Source organism: Engystomops pustulosus, chromosome 4, assembly GCF_040894005.1.
Source record: "Engystomops pustulosus chromosome 4, aEngPut4.maternal, whole genome shotgun sequence".
Classification (NCBI taxonomy): domain Eukaryota; kingdom Metazoa; phylum Chordata; class Amphibia; order Anura; family Leptodactylidae; genus Engystomops; species Engystomops pustulosus.
Genome location: NC_092414.1, coordinates 48508704 through 48527385, shown reverse-complemented (window position 1 = coordinate 48527385; position 18682 = coordinate 48508704). Strand labels below are relative to the sequence as shown.

The window sequence follows — 18682 nt, the reverse complement described above, 5'->3', positions numbered from 1 at the left end:
ACTCCACATTTGTATTTGCTTCACCCATGTCATCTCGCAGGACAGGCTTGAGGCAAGAATTCACATATAAACAAACCCCTCCCCCTTTTTTATTTATACGATCCTTTCTAAAAAGACTATAACCAACTATAGTAACAGCCCAGTCATAGCTACTGTCCAGCCATGTCTCGCTGATACCCACTATATCATATTTCCGCTCCAACATCAAGAGTTCCAGTTCCTCCATTTTGTTTGTGAGGCTTCTGGAATTTGTGTACATACACTTTATATGGTTTTCCCTGTCCGTATTCCTTTTGTTCTTATTCCCTAATCTCATTCCAGCCTCCCTTCCTCCCCCATGGACTAGAACTCTTCCCAGCTCTATATCTACACTGTATATTTGTCCTTATATAAGCCGACCCGAGTATAAGCCGAGGCCCCTAATTTTACCACCAAAAACTGGGAAAACCTATTGACTCGAGTATAAGCCGAGGGTGGGAAATGCATTGGTCACAGACCCCACCAGTATATAGCCAACCAGCCCCCTATAGTATACAGCCTGCCCCCAGTAGTATACAGCCCAGCCCATCTTGCCCCCAGTAGTATACAGCCCAGCCCATCTTGCCCCCAGTAGTATACAGCCCAGCCCATCTTGCCCCCAGTAGTATACAGCCCAGCCCATCTTGCCCCCAGTAGTATACAGCCCAGCCCATCTTGCCCCCAGTAGTATACAGCCCAGCCCATCTTGCCCCCAGTAGTATACAGCCCAGCCCAGCTTGCCCCCAGTAGTATACAGCCCAGCCCAGCTTGCCCCCAGTAGTATACAGCCCAGCCCAGCTTGCCCCCAGTAGTATACAGCCCAGCCCAGCTTGCCCCCAGTAGTATACAGCGCAGCCCAGCTTGCCCCCAGTAGTATACAGCCCAGCCAAGCTTGCCCCCAGTAGTATACAGCCCAGCCCAGCAGTATACAGCCTGCCCCCAGTAGTATACAGCCAGTCCCCAGTAGTATACAGCCAGTCCCCAGTAGTATACAGCCTGCCCCCAGTAGTATACAGCCTGCCCCCAGTAGTATACAGCCTGCCCCCAGTAGTATATAGCCTGCCCCCAGTAGTATATAGCCTGCCCCCAGTAGTATATAGCCTGCCCCCAGTAGTATATAGCCTGCCCCCAGTAGTATATAGCACCCCAGCCTTCCCAGTGTAGTATACAGCCCAGCCCAGCCTGCCCCCAGTAGTATACAGCTTGCCCCCAGTAGTATACAGCACCCCAGCCTTCCCAGTGTAGTATACAGCCACCCCAGCATAAAAAAAATAAAAATAAACTTATATACTCACCCTCCGGTGGCCCCGATGCGCAGTGCTGCTCCCCCGATGTCCGCGCGGCTCGTCTTCAGGTTTCTGTGGCCGTCTTCCTTCTTCTGCGGGGCGCCGCCATTGCTCTCTCCCGGGCCAGCGCCTAGTATGACGCGCCGCTGCTGACGTCATGCTAGGCGCCGCCCAGGAGAAAAACAATGGCGCGCCGAGCAGAAGAAAGAAGATGGGCACAGAAGCCTGAAGACAAGCGGCGCGGACATCGGGGGAGCAGCGCTGCGCATCTGGGCCATCGGAGGGTGAGTATATAAGTTTATTTTTTTTTTTAAGTAATTTTTATTGACTGACTGCTGTATTGACTTGTGTATAACCCGAGGGGACGTTTTTCAGCACATATTTTGTGCTGAAAAACTCGGCTTATACACGAGTATATACGGTATATGAAGACTTATTATTTGCGGGGTGAGATACAATGTAAAGATAATTAATTTTGGGTGTCTATAGCTTATTTATGCGGGACACAAACAAAATCCTCAATTTTTATTTAGGATTTTTAGCACTTTTTTTCCACGCTCATCGACAACTTAGCTTATGTATTTTTTTGTTCATAGATCTGGTCGAGGGCTCATTTTATCCCTGGTGTTAGTTCCAGGTCTGGGCTAACAGGTCTCACAGCCTAACCCCGGCACCAGCAGTACCCGTTGTCCCCAAATCTTCCTTTGACGCGCCTATGTAGAAAGGTGGCGCGTCAGAAGAAGCTCCCCTAATGGCTGCAGTCAAAACCCGATACCGCGGTCATTAAGGGGTTAAGGCTAGTGAAAAATTATGAGACATGTATTGACTTGTAAATGCAAATTAATGACAAATAAAAAAATTATTTTAAATTAGCGACACAAGAGAAAAGAAATGTATAATTAGGTGATCATCAAGTTTTATGGTTGCATTATGTATATTAATCATGAGGCAGGGGTGTGGGAGTGGGGGGATGGTATTTGCTGATGTATTTGTTATGTTGGTTCTTGTGAATTTTTGTAATTTTAAAAATGATTAAAAACTGTAAAAAAAATTTAAAAACACATTGCATTTACACAGTATTCACAAAAACACAATGGGGCAGGTTTATCAAGCCGTCTGAAAGTCTGAATATTTCTAGTAGCCTATGGCAACCAATCACAGTTCCCCACTAAAATATTAATGTGCACTGGTAAAATGAAAGCTGAGATGTGATTGGTTGCCTTGGGCAACTAGAAATATTGTGACTTTTAGACAGCCTGATAAATCTGCCACAATGTAAAAAATTGTGATACAAACAGAATGCAAACGCAATGTAAATGATAACGCAAATAAAATGGAAATGCAAACGCAGTATAAATGCAAACATGGTGGCAATGCAAATACAGTGTAAATGCAATAGCAATGGAAACGCATAAATGCAGTGAATATATATGAAATATGAAATATAAATGCCAATTAAGTGTACATACAACACAAACGCAATGTAAAGATGTTAATGCCATGTAAATGTAAACAAAACATAAATGCCATCTGAATAAAAACACAAAAGCAATGTAAATGCAAACGCAACACAAAGGCAATGTAAACGACATGTAAATGCAATAACAATGTAAAAGCAAACACAATGTAAACAGCATATAAATGTGCACAAGCGGAATGTAAGTTCTTGTAAATATAAAAGCAACGTAAGCCATATAAATGTAAAGACAAACTTGAAGCAAGCGCAATGTCAACCCATGTAAACGTAGATGCAAAGACAATGTAAACACCATGTAAACACAAACACTATGCAAAGGCAATGTAAATGCCGCGTAAATGTAAAACGCTAATGCAAAGCAAACGCCATGAGAATGTAAACACAACGTAAACACCACATTTACGTAATCGGATGATAATGCCACCAACGCAAATGTAATGCAAATGTCACTTAAACACAAACATGCTGTAATTCTCATGTTTGGAACATATGTAAATACATCACGTTTATGTTTACATCACTTTTGCGGTAACAACGCATTTACTTCATCTCAACACGTTATTTACATTGGGCAGCAGTAACATCACACTTGCTTTCACAACACGTTTGCGCTCGTTTCGTAACAATGTGTATATGTATATGTGGTGTAAACGCGATGTCAACAGGATATTAGAGAAGACTGGCCTAACACGCACCCTCCAGCATCTCCTCTGTGACAATACGCAGGAATATAATGGACATACACAACCATGTGCGCTAGTAAGAGAATTCAAAGTGCCTCTCAATCTGTGCATCAACCCTTACAAGCATGATGATCTCCACGTGCGAGGTGGTTAAAGGTCCTCTTTAGCAGCTTTGTGACACAATCTACTTACCTGTCCTGCATGATCCCCGAAAGTGCATTGTCCGACCAGAATGCACATCTGCCGTGATTTAAGATGATCGTGAGCCCGATTTCCTGCATGTGTTGCTATCAGGTCCGCCGGAGTTCACCTTCTTCATCCCGGTGCATGTAAGTGCTTGATCTTGCAACACAATTTAAATGTTAAATCCTGCGCTCAGAACTGACGCCCCACCCCCCGATTTCTGTCGCATGAAAGCCGGCACCGATGCGGCAAAATCCGAACGCGTGCGACACAATCCCCTTCTAAATGCCTGTCTTAGTGGCGCAATCCCCGAAAACTTAGGAGAACCCGACGAAAATGAGACGCGGGACCCTTAGTAAATAAGCCCCAATATCTCTTTAACAATGGTCACCAAGAATGCCTACAAAACTCTCTAACTGAATTCAGCGGGGGATATTTATCATTTGCCAGTGCATATAATGGAAGCCTTGTCCCTCTGTATCTGAACGTATCCAGTGGCTGGGCTGTGCAGCGTTTATTTCAGCGTTTTTATGCATACTTACATTGTCAGATAGATTGTCTACTCTGTACAAGTTAGGATGTATCATAAGCATTAGGTACGACAATGGCTGACTCTTAATCTGACACATGGAGTATATTCTCTCATCCAAACTTGCGTTTGTACCAGTCTGGAAAGATTTCTGTAAAATAAAAAAATAAAACAGGTTAATGGTTAATCTTGTACTAAAACCTGTGATCACAAAACTGTCCCACTGTTCTCTGTAGAAGTTGCATATGCGAGTACATAAATTTTATTGATGGCCTGTCCAGATAAGTCAAATGTAGAAAAGAAGATTGGTAACTCTTCACATAAATGGAGGAGACTGCAGTAATGGCACCTGGCAAATACACACAGGATGAAGCCACCTGTTATTTTGGGCTCAACAAACTTTGTTTTTTGGAGTGCACACAGCACAAATGTTTTTTCCACAAAACACTTATACTCTAATTCATAATCCATACTACAGCCTTTAGCTGGTGATTGGTTCCAATTATACTACGCAGAATGGAATTGTTAATGCAAAAAAAGCAATGTATATATATGAAAATTAAATGTAAACACCATTTGTGTGTAAACTCAACGCAAATGCAATGTAAACACCATGTAAATGTAAACATAAATATGACATACTTTTATAATGATAAAATTAAATATTAATTTTACAATATTAAATCAATTATTATAAATGTATAATAAGAAATATATTACATTTACATGTAAACGCCATGTAAATGTGAAGCAAAAGCTATGTAAGCACCATGTAAATGTAAAAGGAAGATAAATGCCAGCTGCATATGCAGAATTTTCGTGTGGCCTCTGTTTTTATGGTTTTCACTGTGTTCTCCAAATGAAACCAACCCTTTATTCTTTGGGTCATTACAATCACAGGTATACCAAATTTATATAGGTTTTATTATGTTTTAGTACATTTAAAAAAAAAAAAAACATTAATTGCCAAATTCTGAGGGCAATAACTTTTTCATACTTTGCAGCAAATTTGGGATCTATAGGACCATTTGATCATTATTAATAGAAATATTTATAGATTGAAACATGGCCAAAAAAATTACCCACTCTGACAATTGGACGCTATATTCTGTTATGGTGTTCATGGCTGGGAACAAGATTTTTAACATTTTGATAGAATGGGCATGGAGATACCTAACATGTTTAGGAGTTTTACAGTTTATTTTAACATGTGTTCTAGGGAAAGGTGGGTGATTTAACCCCTTCCCGTCGCAGCCCTTTTTTGTTTTTGCTTCAAAAATCGATAACTTTTTTTATTTTTCCATGTACAGAGCTGTGTGATGGCTTGTTTTCTGCGTAACAAATTGCACTTCAAAGTGACATTATTTTATATTCCATGTCCTGTACTGGGAAGTGGGAAAAAAATTCCAAATGTATTTGAAAAGTTTTCTTATAGCCTTGGATTTTATGGATTTCACTGTATGCCCCAAATGACATGTTCAATTTATTCTTCGGGTCAGTACGATTACGGAGATACAAAATTTGTATAGGTTTTATAATGTTTTCATACATTTACAACAATTAAAATCTTCTATACAAAATAAAAATATATTTTGCCATCTTCTGGCACTAATAACTTTTTCATACTTTGGTGTACGAAGCTGTGGGTGGTGTCATTTTTTTTCAATGCTACCATTTTTCGGACTGTACAACCTTTTGATCACTTTTTATAGAATTTATATTTTTCGAAAAATGTCATTTCGACTTTGGGCTCTTTTTTCCGCTACAGGGTTAAACACAGTGAAAACTGTTACCATATTTTGATAGACCGGGCATTTTCGGACACGGCGTTTGAGACACAGGGGCATGGGTGTGCCTGTGATTTAATACGTGGACCGCAGGGGCACTCGTGACAGTATTTTTATGTGGTCATTAGAAGATATAAATGAGATTTTATATCAACAAGTTATATTTTTATTTGATCCCCTCTACTACCCCTTTCCCTCACATAAAAAAAGTAACAGACTTTTTGGTGGTGCACACCTGGTTGTACCCTAGGGGGGTTTAAAAAGTAGTAAAAATAAATTAAAAAACCATGAAAATTCTAATCACACCCCTTTCCCTAGAATTGATAAATAGAAATCAACAGTAAAACATGTTTGTGCATTTTGGGACGCCGCGATACCTATCAAAATATAATAACTGTTATTCACCGCGTTTAACCCCGTAACAAAAAATAGCGCCACATTTACTAAAACAGACACGTCAGGAAAGGAGTTCTTAATTTATTAAATAAGTGGTATAAAAAATTATTATGTGCCTTCAAGTTGCAAAACAAAATAAACCAACTTACCTGCTTCAAAAGAGCCAGTACAAACAAAGGAAAAAGACGTAACGAGTTTGGTGCTAGAAGACCTGGCTGTTGTACAGTCAGTACTGAAGTTCGGTAAGCAGACAAGGAATCAATTGTAGCATTAACAAGAGCATCACGTGCATCGCTCAAACTTGATGAAACAGACCGGTCAACAGCTAAAGAAATGTAACAATAGTTAAATGTAATATGTAAAACCAGCATTAGCCTTTACAACTATGTTTACATAAGAGCAAGAACCAAAATGCATTCAAAGTTTTAATTCCTTTAGGTCGCAGCCAGTTTATAGCTCACTCACATTTTTGGTAATCTGACATACGTCACTTTATATGGTTATCAAAGTGACTTTGATATTGTTTTTTAGTCAAATGTTGTACTTCATGTTAATGGTACATTTTGGCTGATGTTTTTGTTTATTAAGATAATTTTAAAAATTGGCGAATCTAAAAAAAAATTCCCATTTTGAAAAAAAACAAAATTATCTTGTTTTCAGGAAAATTACCAGTCAAATTAGTTTCATATTTTTTAACCCCTTACGACGTGTGACGTTTTACTATATCACACATCAGCTGCGGGTGTTTGATGGCCTTAGACATCTCCAGAGTCGGTGAGTGTTTGCTGCATATTGCAGCAAACTCCCACCAGTAACACCGGCGATCTGCGCTAGTACGGATGTTGGCTAAAATAAATTAAAAAAAACCCATGAAAATTCTAATCACCCTTTCTACCTAGAAATGATAAATAGAAATCAACAGTAAAAATCATAAACATATTAGGTACATATTCGCTGTGTTATTCTGTGTTATTCTAAACCTGTAACAAAAAACAGAACCCATATGTTTAAAAAAATATTTTTTAAAAAATTCTATAAAAAGTGATAAGGCTGTACAGTCGTCAAAATGGTAGAATTGAAAACGATTTAAAAATTGCAAAAAATGACACCAGACACCACTCCATACACCTCCTTAAACCTATATATATTTGGTATCCCCGTGATCATACTGACCAAAAGAATAAGAGTAGGCATGGCATTTGGGGTGCACAGTGAAAACCGTAAAACCAAAAAAAACATTAGAAAATGGTGCAAATGCATTTTTTCACCAATTTCAGGGCATTTGGAATGATTTATTCCGGTTCCCAGTACACGACATGGAGAGTTAAAAATAAAAACACAAAAACAAAGCCACATGGCTTACAAATCGAACATCAGTTCTATGTATTTTCAAAGTGATTTCAGAATTGACTTTTTGGGTAATCATTATTGTTTTAATGAGATTTGAAATATATAATATCAGAAATTCACTTTATATCACTCCATTTTCAAATCGGCACCCATCAAAATATCAGAAACTGCTTTTAGGAAGACTTCTGGTTCTGTTATACTTTATCAATTCTAGATGGTCCTTAGCCACTATTGGAACATGATATAATTGTATTGTGACCTGCATACAATATTTGACCTTCTGGTATATTTGTACACATTTATTGTTGTCACCTGTTTCCTATAGGAATGGGGGTTATGTGGATGGGTATAATACTGGTTACATCATAACCATTACCCGATTGAGCAAGTCATTTTTATTGTGTATTTTAAGTGGTTTTAACTGATGTTAAATTATGAATATCTTTTGCAAATATTTTGTCTCTTGTAGACTGTTTGCACACCACACTAGTTGTTTAGAATCAAGAAATTGTAGAAAAACATAAATTCTGTAATTATTTTTACTTTTTTTTAGTGTTCACCATATATCGTAAGTAACATGTTATCTTTATTCTACAAGTCACGGTGATCTCAAAATTCTATATTTTTGCTTCCATTTTGCTAATTGTGTAGAATAAAATCTGGGGAAAAATCTAGAATTTTGCATTGCTATTTTCCAAATGGCATACCACTTAATTTTTGGGCTATACCTGGTTAAGAGTGTTTTTTTGCTGGAAATGTTTTGGACACGACATAACTTATATGTGTGATTGTATGGTGATTGTCACTTATTTTATATGCAAGTGTTACATGTGACAGGGCTTTGAGGGCTTTTTAACTCATTAATTTGTTTTAAAACTTTTTTTTTTACTTTTAAACTTGTCCCACTAAGGGACATGAACAAACAACCGTTGGATTGCTTGTTCATTAAAGTGCAGTATAAGCCGACCCAAGTATAAGCCGAAGTACCTGATTTTAACACAAAAAACTTGGAAACCTATTTACACCCTAAGCCTAGGGTGGTAAATGCACTGGTCACAGCCTCCACCCAGTATATAGCCAGCCTGCACATGCCCCCCAGTATATAACCAGGGGCTGGCCCCCAGTATATAGGCAGCGGCCCCCTAGTATATAGCATGTAGCCCATGCCCCCTAGTATGTAGCCAGAAGCCCATGTGCACCAGTATATAGCCAGCAACCCTCATCCCCAGTATATAACCAGTAGCCCCCTAGAATATATAGACAGCTCCAGCCCCCTTGCATATAGTCAGTGCCTGATACCTAGTATTTAGCCAGCAGCCCAACACTGAGTATGCCTAGCCTATAAAAAAAACAAAACAAAAAGGGGGCTTACGGTTCTGGTGCTTATATGTGAGGACGCACGCTACCTCCCTCTCCTCGGCTCGGGGTGTTAAACCCGTCAACCGTACCTGACAGGACGGACCTAACTCTCTATTTAAAGGAAACCTACCACTGGAGCCATGATGTCACCAAGTTCTCGGCACCTGAAGGAGGACAGCTACAATGAAGGAGGCAGGAGGCATCTCCCTTCCGAAGATGACGTAGGGTAGCACCGGAGGGCTATTTTCATATGTAAGTAAAACATTTTTTTAGCTAAACTAACGATCGCCGTGCCTAACTAAAGTATGTGCCGGCATCAGTATTAAATAGCCTACCAGGTGGTCTGCTCACATGATTTTATCATGCGAGCAGTGGTAGGTTTCCTTTAACATCAAAAAACCCCTAAATAAATAATCAACCCATTTTTAAATCTGCAACCCTCAACCTATCAGAAACAGCTTTTCGGAAGATTTTTAATTCCTTGGGACCTTCATAGTAATTGAATCAAAATGGAGGTGAAATTTACAATGGTCAAATGTTGTCGGTTATGCGTTCTTTTAGCCCTAAAATTTACATATTTCCAAAAGACAAAAAGAGAAAACCCTCCATTGTTATGCAATTCCTCCCGAGCACAGAGACAGCCCACATGTGGCCTTTACTTGTTTCATGGGTGCACAGCAAGGTGCAAAAGGGAAGGAGCGTCCTGCAGCTGCCAGGATTTTAGGTTCCTCATTGGCCCCTTTTGTAGGCTATAAAATTTTAGCTTTTTTGTTATTGGGGCCATGTGATGACATCTGTATCACCTCTTGCTCCAACGTGAGGCCAGATGGATATGTATCTTAATGACCGAAAAACTGCAGGGTCTGAATGACCCCATTAGTTATGCATGTTTTTTATAGGTAGTAATATTATTCTGCTGCGGTTAAAATTCATGTGTTAAAATCTACATGAATGGGGAATAAATATCCCCTTATAGATATAATTCCTCTTACTCTCCCTTCTTACAGGGACTTCTCTCTGATTATTTGATATTTATGATCTATGCCTCTGCCCTCATGCATTTCATCTATACAGTTCATTCTTTCTGAGCCTCCATTTATATAGCTTATTCTTCCTGAGCTTTCATGCATGCTCCTATGCTTGTCAGTATTCACATTTGCGGGCATTGCCGCAACACGATCCCCCCCAATACATAGTATGTGTTATTACAGGAGTGGGTCACTAACTAGGATGCTTGAGTGATACTTCAGCATCGATTTGTGACACTGTTCGAGTGTTTACCTGTCCTTTGCTGGGTACATTAGAGATGCTGTGTCCAGTTTCAGTTTACTCTGATTGGTAGTTCAGGCTGAAGCTTGAGACAGCGTGATAGGCTGCCCAGGCACAAGCCCTCTTCTTTGGAGACACCTCTGCCCTCCCATTGGTGATCGGCGATGAATTACCGCCCTCACCCGCCTGGGGGGGGGGGGTGGCTTTCTGCTTATAGAGCATGCGTGCACTCGTGCAAGCATGGCCCAGTATTGACGAGACTATGCCAGGGATGCACGAATATAAACTGTATGATGTGCAGCCGCGACACTATGTACACCTTAGACTTTTGCCTCTGATGACACAGCGCCCATTGACTGGGGCTGTAGAAACGCGTCAGGTAGAATTGGCATAGGATACATAGATAGAATAGGATAGCTGACCGCCAATGTTTTCAGCATCCATGCAAATATCACTATTCGGCAGAGTTCTGTGATCCACAATCGGTCAGGAGTACAAAATAGCTATAAGAATATAGAAACACCTTAGTTCAGCAGTGGAGGAGGAGATATGAAGAGAGCGAGACTGTGGATACATCTATACCTTGTCTCACTGTCCCCACACTACTGAAAGCCTAAATAAAATTGTTAGTTCAGTGGCTGAAGAGTGGCCCAATTTTAAAGTTTATAATTAAATTTAATTTTTAAGTGTTCTCTTTTCAGGCAGATTTTCTATAACCCTTCTTGAACACAAATTATCAATTACTCTTTATTTTAAACACACATTTTGCCAAGACGTCAGCTATAAATGCAGTGGCAGACTTAAAGGTTGGTATGGTATCTAGAAGGACTTCTCTTGGAGTTCCACTTCTGACATGATTCTCCAATTCTGTCAACCAAAAGAACATTGTGCGAGAGACTGATGATGTTGCTGTATTCGACTCAGTAGACCATCTGCTTTCCTAGCTTGGGAATCCTTTAGTTGTATAACATCCTCAAACGGAAGGTCTGTCTATTTTGCAATCTTCGTTACTTGAACATCTACCTTAGGTGGATTGTTGCATAATAGTGAATCTTGTGATTAAAATTGAATCTATTTTTTTAATTCTCAGGACAATGAAATTCTATTCTCTGATTCCCTCCAATCTTCTAATATTAACTCCTTTAAAGTCTCATTGACTGGAAAGACTCGCCCCCAATAGCCATGTTGTTTTTTCTTCTTAATTATAATCTAAGTAGAATATCATACATTTAGATAATATCTAAAACACATGTAAACTGCAGGAAGACAATCCCGGACCCTATTCAGTAACCTGTAGTATTCAAACAGCACCTGCTGATAGAAATAAGAACTTAAGACCTGTTTTAATCCTATAAAAATTGGTACCTTACACCCATAAACCGCCTGAAAGGGACTTTAGACTACGATTAGATTTGCATCTGCTGATGCAAGACCTCAGATCAGCGTGCGCCAAGTTGAAAGCATGCACTTTGAATACAATTGGTGCTTACATCACTTCTGGCGAGATGCGCTTGTCATTCGACTCCCCACTGACCCTCCAGTGGCCCCGATGCGCAGCGCTGCTCCCCCGATGTCAGTGCAGGTCCTCTTCTGGCTTCCACGCCCGTCTTCTGTCTTCGGTAACATCCTGCAGGGCGCAGCCACGCTCTTTCCGGCCGGCAGGCGCATAGTATGACGCGGCCGATGCTGACGTCATACTATGCGCCGGCCGGGAGAAAAACATGGTGGAACCCCGCAGGATGTGACAGAAGACAGAAGAGGACCCACTTTGACATCGGGGGAGCTGTGCTGAGCATTGGGGCCACCGGAGGGTGAGTATATAAGTTTTTTTTTTAAGTATTTTTTTTGCTGTATTGACTAGTGTATAAGCCGGGTTGAGGATTTTCAGCACATTTTTTGTGCTGGAAAAACTCGGCTTATACACAAGTATATACAGTACTCTCCCCCCAGACTTAGGATGGCTTTGAGGGACATATAAACCGGACAGATCGGATTGGATGACACATACAACGACCAAATAATAGAAAACGCCATCAGGATAGAACATTGGATAGTAAGGTACACAAATAAATAGGCAATGCTGTTATTTATATACCACCCTGGAGAAGGGGGGGGGGGGGTGGTAGTCTGAGCCTTGGAACTAGGGCCATGTGGTCCTGTATTGTGACTTATACCTTATGGCGGATTATTGGTTAGATGAAAACTGGCACAAGCCTTCTCTCAGAAACACGAAACACAAACTATATACCAGAACCAAACCAAACGACAGATCGACTATATTGATACAATGTTTTATTGTTCATAACTTTTATTTGGCTGTAATATATAACGCTCCGACAGAATTTAATGCATGATATGGCAATGTATTAATGTTCTGTAATCGGAGTCTGCAATAAAAGGTTTTTTTTTTTTTTTAAAGGGAAAAATGACACCCAAATTCTAAGCCTCATAATATTCTAGTAAAATACATGGATTCTTAAAAAACCATGCCAACATAAAGCAGACATTTGGGAAATGTAAGTTGGGAATTATTTTCATCCAAAGTTGTAAACTAATTCCAAATACAATATGTCACAAGAAAACAGTCTCAAAATACCCTGGATATGTTAAAGCATCCCAAAGTTCCAAAGCTATAAACCACTTATAGTGACACAGGGCATATTTAAAAAATGGGTCTGTGTCCTTGAAGACATTATAGAGTCCTAAAGGGCCATTTAGGCCTTAAGGACGCGGACACATTTTTCAAATCTGCCCTGTCACTATGAGTGCTTATGGCTTTGGAACGCTATAATATAGTCGACGCCGCTCGTCTGATGCCTAGTAACATAGGTTGAAACAAGACAAGCCACTTCTCGTCTCATGTTATGTTAGGGTGCAGACCACTGTCTCCCTCATCGCAGCCTGACTTAACCCCTCGCTACCAGCAAGGAGGGCTATTATCAGGAAATTGTCACTCTTTGACTTTTTGCAGCTTCCTCTGAAGAGTGCATCTAATGATGCACGAAACGCGTAGGGAATACTAACAAATACCACGAGAGATAGGGCATATCAGTAACGACACGGGGTAGGAATCAGAATACTAATAGGGAAAGAGAGGTTTTCTCATACCTGGACCCCTGGAACGATCCTGCTTGAAGATTCGTTCCGCTCCGTTTGTAAGCCGGTGCCAGGAGCGGGACATTATAGAATATCTTCCCGCAGCGATGTACTATAACATCCAGGTGCGCGTAAGAGTTAATAGTACATTGTGTTTGTTAACTGTGTAAGGAGGCTAATGGATGTTTAGAAAACCCCTGTTTAAGTATTTTAGCAAAGCTGAGAACAGTTTGGCTGATTAAAGAAGCTATAAAACTGACCTTCCTTTGGGCAGGTTGAGAACCTGGAGCATCACATTTGTTTGTTCTGTGAAACTCTCGGAATGGCCAGAAAAAAAAAATTTCATGTGAAACTCAACAGTCTATTCTTGTTCTTAGAAATGAAGGCCATTCCATGTTACAAATTGCAAAGCAACTGAATGATTTCCTACAAGGTTGTGTAGTACTCCCATCAGAAGAGAGCACTAACTGTCTCTAACCAGAGTAGAAACTGTACAACTAAGCAACAAGTACATAGTAGCAGAGTCCCTAGCTTGAGAAAACAAAGCCTGACAGGTCCTCAACTGGCAGCTTCATTAAATAATACCCACCACATGCCAGTGTGAACCTCTATAGTGCAGAAGCAACTCCGGGATGCTGGCTTTAAGGGCAGACTGGCAAAGAAAAAGCCATATCTAAAACTGGATAATAAAAAAAAGAAAAGAAAAGAAGATTCATATAGGCAAAAGAAAATTGGATAGAGGAAATTGGAAAAAAGTGTTATGTACATATGAATCTGCATTTGGATCATAGAGAAAAACAATTGTGAGCCACAGAACAACTGAAAAGATGCTGAAAGAGTGCCTGACTCCATCTGTCAAGCATGCTACGGTTGCTTTGGCGCTGATGAAGTGGGAGATTTGTAAAAGGTCAAAGGTATTTTGAATAAGGAAGGCCATTTTGGTATGCCATGCCATACCCTGTGAATAGCACTTGATTGGAGCCAATTTCACCCTACAACAGGACAATGACCAAAGGCAAACCTCCAAATAATGCATGAACTATGAAGGGAAGAAGCAGGCAGCTGGTATTCTACCCGTAACGGAGTGGCAAGCACAGTCACCTGTTCTCAATCCCATTGAGCTGTTGTGGGAGCCTATAGTACACAAATAGTGCCCATCAAGCCAATCCGGCATAAGGGAAGCATTTGGAAGGCTTATGGAAGCATGGGTTAAAGTTCTCCTGATTACCTCTGCAAATTAACAGCCAAAGTGCCAAAGATCTGCAATGCTGTAATTGCAGGAAAGGAAGCAGTATTTGATGAAAGCAAAATGTGAAGGAGAAAATCATTATTTCAAATAAAAAAAAAAAATCAAACCTTGTCAAAATGTTGTCAATATTCATACCTTGTCAAACCTTGACTATATTTTCTATTCATTTTGCAACTCATTTAAAAAATAGAAGTATGAGTTCATGGAAAACACAAAATTGTCTTTTGAGTGGTAGTGTATACATATCAACAACAAACATAATTAAAACAAGCCAACTTGGCCCTCTCAGTTTTAAATATTTAACCACTCGCCGACATGTGATGAGAATATGCGTCCAGGTCGTGGGTGACAGCCAGAACCGACTGTATGCAAACCATTTTAAGCGCCATGGTTAAACCTCAGAGTTTATTTGACACAACGCCAGAGCTGCCTTCAGCAGCAAAATGACAGATCCTGTCGGAGACCGAGTAATACATACATCAGTATGGCAGTGTATTACTTTGAGCAAGCAATAAGATGATTGCTTTTATCCCATAGTGGTACAGTAAAAAAAAAAAAAGTAAAAATAAAAAGTAAAATGAATATTAATAAAAAGTAATAAAAGTCCTCTAAATTCCCCTTAAATGATCAAATTCCACATATAAATAAGGTGAAAATAACCCTACAAACAGTATATATAAGGTATTATAAAGGTATTAGTGCGTCCATAATAACCAGTAAAATAAAATTAACTGAGCAAAAATTCCCATTTACACTATTTTGCTTTTTGTATTTTGTATTTCGCTTAGAACCTCCATTTAAACGATTAACAAGCTGAATAAGAGCGGTTTTACATTGTTTTGAGGGGTGCAATTTAAAATGTGGTACTTTGTGGGGAGTTTCTAATAAAACCTATTTTGAAAAGCCCCTATAAATATGACAAGGCCTCTAAAATAATAGAATCTAAAATTTTCTGGAAATTCTGGAAAATTTTATAGCCTCCTAACATCCTAAAAAAAAAAATTATAAAGCAGATATATGGTTAATGTTAGTTAGTAACCTATTTGGGGGTTAAATTAACTGCATGATAAGCATAACATTTATAAATCAGAAAATCACTAATTTTTCAACATTCTCCCTAAAATTTATAATTGTTTTGTAAATAAATGCAAAACATTTCAAACAAAATATACCACTAAGGTGAAGTACAACATATCATGAAAAAATAATCTGTAAAACAACTTGGTAAGTTAAAATATTCAAAAGTTATAATCGAATATAGCGACAAATGACAGTTTTGGAAAAAACGGGCTGTCTCCTTAAGGTGAAAATGAGCTGGGTCCTTAAGGGGTTAATTTATATTTATAAACTTTGTATACATACCCATATTAGCCAACAGTCCAATAACTGCTTGAACATCAGCCCCAGCATATATGTCTGATAGGACTGAAGCAACAGGAAGGCACATTGTGTGCACTCGAATTCGTCGTTCTCCTATTGGGAGCAAGACAAATTTTTGATTAGTCTTAAGAGTAAGTTGCATTTTATTCAATATGGGACTTTCATGATGGAAAATAATATTGTGAATATTAAAACACACAAGTCACAACAGAATTATGACATGACAATACCACTGGTATTTAGAATAATAACCACTATGCCATTCTCAAAATCTTCAAGATAACTGAAAAGACTTAAAGGGGTATTCCCATCTGGGCATTTACATTTAATTAAATTCATTTGCCTTATGTAAACATTTCTTCAATTGGATGTTAATAAAAAAAATGTTCCTGTGTGAAGATAATTTCTCATAAATGTAGTCATGTTGTCCGTTAGAAACCAGATAGCTTCCTCGGATACGACCACGTCACACTCTGGCAGCGGTGGCCAGACTTGCACTATAGAGTCCTGCCGGACCACCAGGATTCAGCAACCGTTACCACAGGACGGCTGTAGGACATACAGTAACTCCCGGACATTTCATATACAAAAACAATTTGTTTCTTTGTGCAATCCCTTCAGCAGAGGTGGCCGTATCCGAGGAAGCTATCTCGTTTCTAAGGGACAACATGACTACATTTATGAGAAATTATCTTCACTCAGGAACATTTTTTTTAATAACATCTAATTGAAGAAATGTTTATATATGGCAGATTAATGAAACTGAATGTGAGTGCCCAGACGAGAATACCCCTTTAAGGGAAGTCAGAAAAAACATAAGGGAACCTGTCACCAGGAGAGCCATTTTTAGCCCCCCCCCCCCCCCCCTCAGTCCCTATAGAGCACTGTATATACACTGCCAGAGAGTTTTTGTTTCAATTTTACAGAAAAAAAGATTTGTTATCTTACAATGCCAAGTGAGCAGTGAATAGTCCATTCGTCCCCTGGAAGTGGCTATAGAGCAAGGGTCCCCCCCCCACACACACACACACACACTCTCGGGAAACCGGCACGCCCCTGCCACACCCCTCCTTCCCTGTGGACATCAATTGATGATCAATCGTCCGCATTCAGCAACTCTTGCGCCTGCAGAACGTGTGTCCTGGACATGCGCATATGAAGCGGATCCGGCCCCACGGACTCTGCATTCATCTGCATGTGCTACTCTATGCCTACCAAGCAGCGGCATAGAGTAGCGCATGTCTGGCCGCATGTTCTGCGGGATGCGTTTCCCTGTTCCACACTCGGTAGTATGTCAATTCAGGTATTAAGGGGTTCAGGTCTCACTTAAAGGAAACCTACCACTTGAAGTGGCAGGTTTCAGATGGAAATACCGAGTACCAGCTCAGGGTGAGCTGGTGCCGGAGCTTATTTTTGTTAGTGTTTTAAACTGCTGTATTGTACCTCTCTGCGCCGGCTATAAAGTTTAATAAATGTTTTAAACCGCAATACAGCGGTTTAAAACACTAACAAAAATAAGCTCTGGCACCAGCTCACCCTGAGCTGGCGCTCGGTATTTCCATCTGAAACCTGCCACTTCAAGTGGTAGGTTTCCTTTAATCCTCAAGTCGCCAAAGCTTTGGATTCAGATATACTAATCGCCAAAACTGAAATACAACTTAGCTTGTAGTAGCCCTTAACTTTTTCTCTCTATGGCAGGGGTCAGGAACCTTTTTGGCTGAGAGAGGCATGAATGCCACATATTTTAAAATCGTATTCCATAAGAGCCGTACAATATGCACATGCCCCCCAGTAGAGAGGCAGTCCCAGTGTCACGGGTGCCCCTGCGATCTGATACCTAGACACCCGTACCCATCTCCGTGGCGGCACCCCTTTCCGAGCTCACTCAACTCTCCACGTGCCGGCACTTTCAGATTTAGAGGGCCAGCGCGCCGCTGATTGGCGCTACCCAATTCCTGGGTTCATATAAAGACCCAGCATTCCCCGAAGGATCTTAGTGCTTCATGCCTATGAGGAAGCTTTCCACAGTGTTTCCTTACCAAGTGTTGAACTCCCGTTGTGACCCCGGACCTGTTCCTGTTTCTGCTCCTTCGCTGCCAGCTCTGACCTCTTGCTCCATCCCCGGCCTCGCATCATTACTGCCTGGCTTGACCGTCTGCCTGTTCCTGACCATGAGACTGCCTAGTGATCCTGTATCTCGACCTTGGCTGCCCCCGTGGAGAAGTTGTGCCTGTGCAACGACCTGGTGGTACCACGCTGCAGCAAGACCATCCTGTTTTGCAGCGGGCTCTGGGGAAGACCAGGTGCCACTGATATTCCGGTCAAAGGTGTCTGCATACATCATTGTCCACGGTGGTCCAGGGGATTAACTACTCCAAATCCTGACACCCACCACATGCCTCCCAGTAGATAGGTAGTCCCAGCACATACCCCCAATAGATAGGTAGCTACAGCACATACTTCCAGTAAATAGGTAACCACAGAACATGCCTCCAGTAGATAAGTAGCTGCAGCACATACTCCCAGTAAATAGGTAGCCACAGCCCATGCCCCCAAGTAAATAGGTAGCCACAGCACATGCCTACCATTAGATAGGTAGCCCGAGCACATGCCCCCCCAA

General features: G+C 40.5%; 1 protein-coding gene across 2 annotated transcripts in view; it reads right to left on the bottom strand.

Annotated features, from left to right (window-relative positions):
• Positions 1 to 18682, bottom strand: part of SEC24A (SEC24 homolog A, COPII coat complex component) — a 160189-nt gene that overhangs the window by 33950 nt on the left and 107557 nt on the right. For both annotated transcript variants that reach the window (XM_072145854.1, XM_072145856.1), the window contains 3 exons: positions 16045 to 16155; positions 6509 to 6684; positions 4190 to 4327 (listed from right to left, as the gene is read on the bottom strand). In XM_072145854.1, the coding sequence (XP_072001955.1) occupies positions 4190 to 4327; positions 6509 to 6684; positions 16045 to 16155 (425 nt within the window). The remainder of the gene's footprint in view (positions 1 to 4189; positions 4328 to 6508; positions 6685 to 16044; positions 16156 to 18682) is intronic.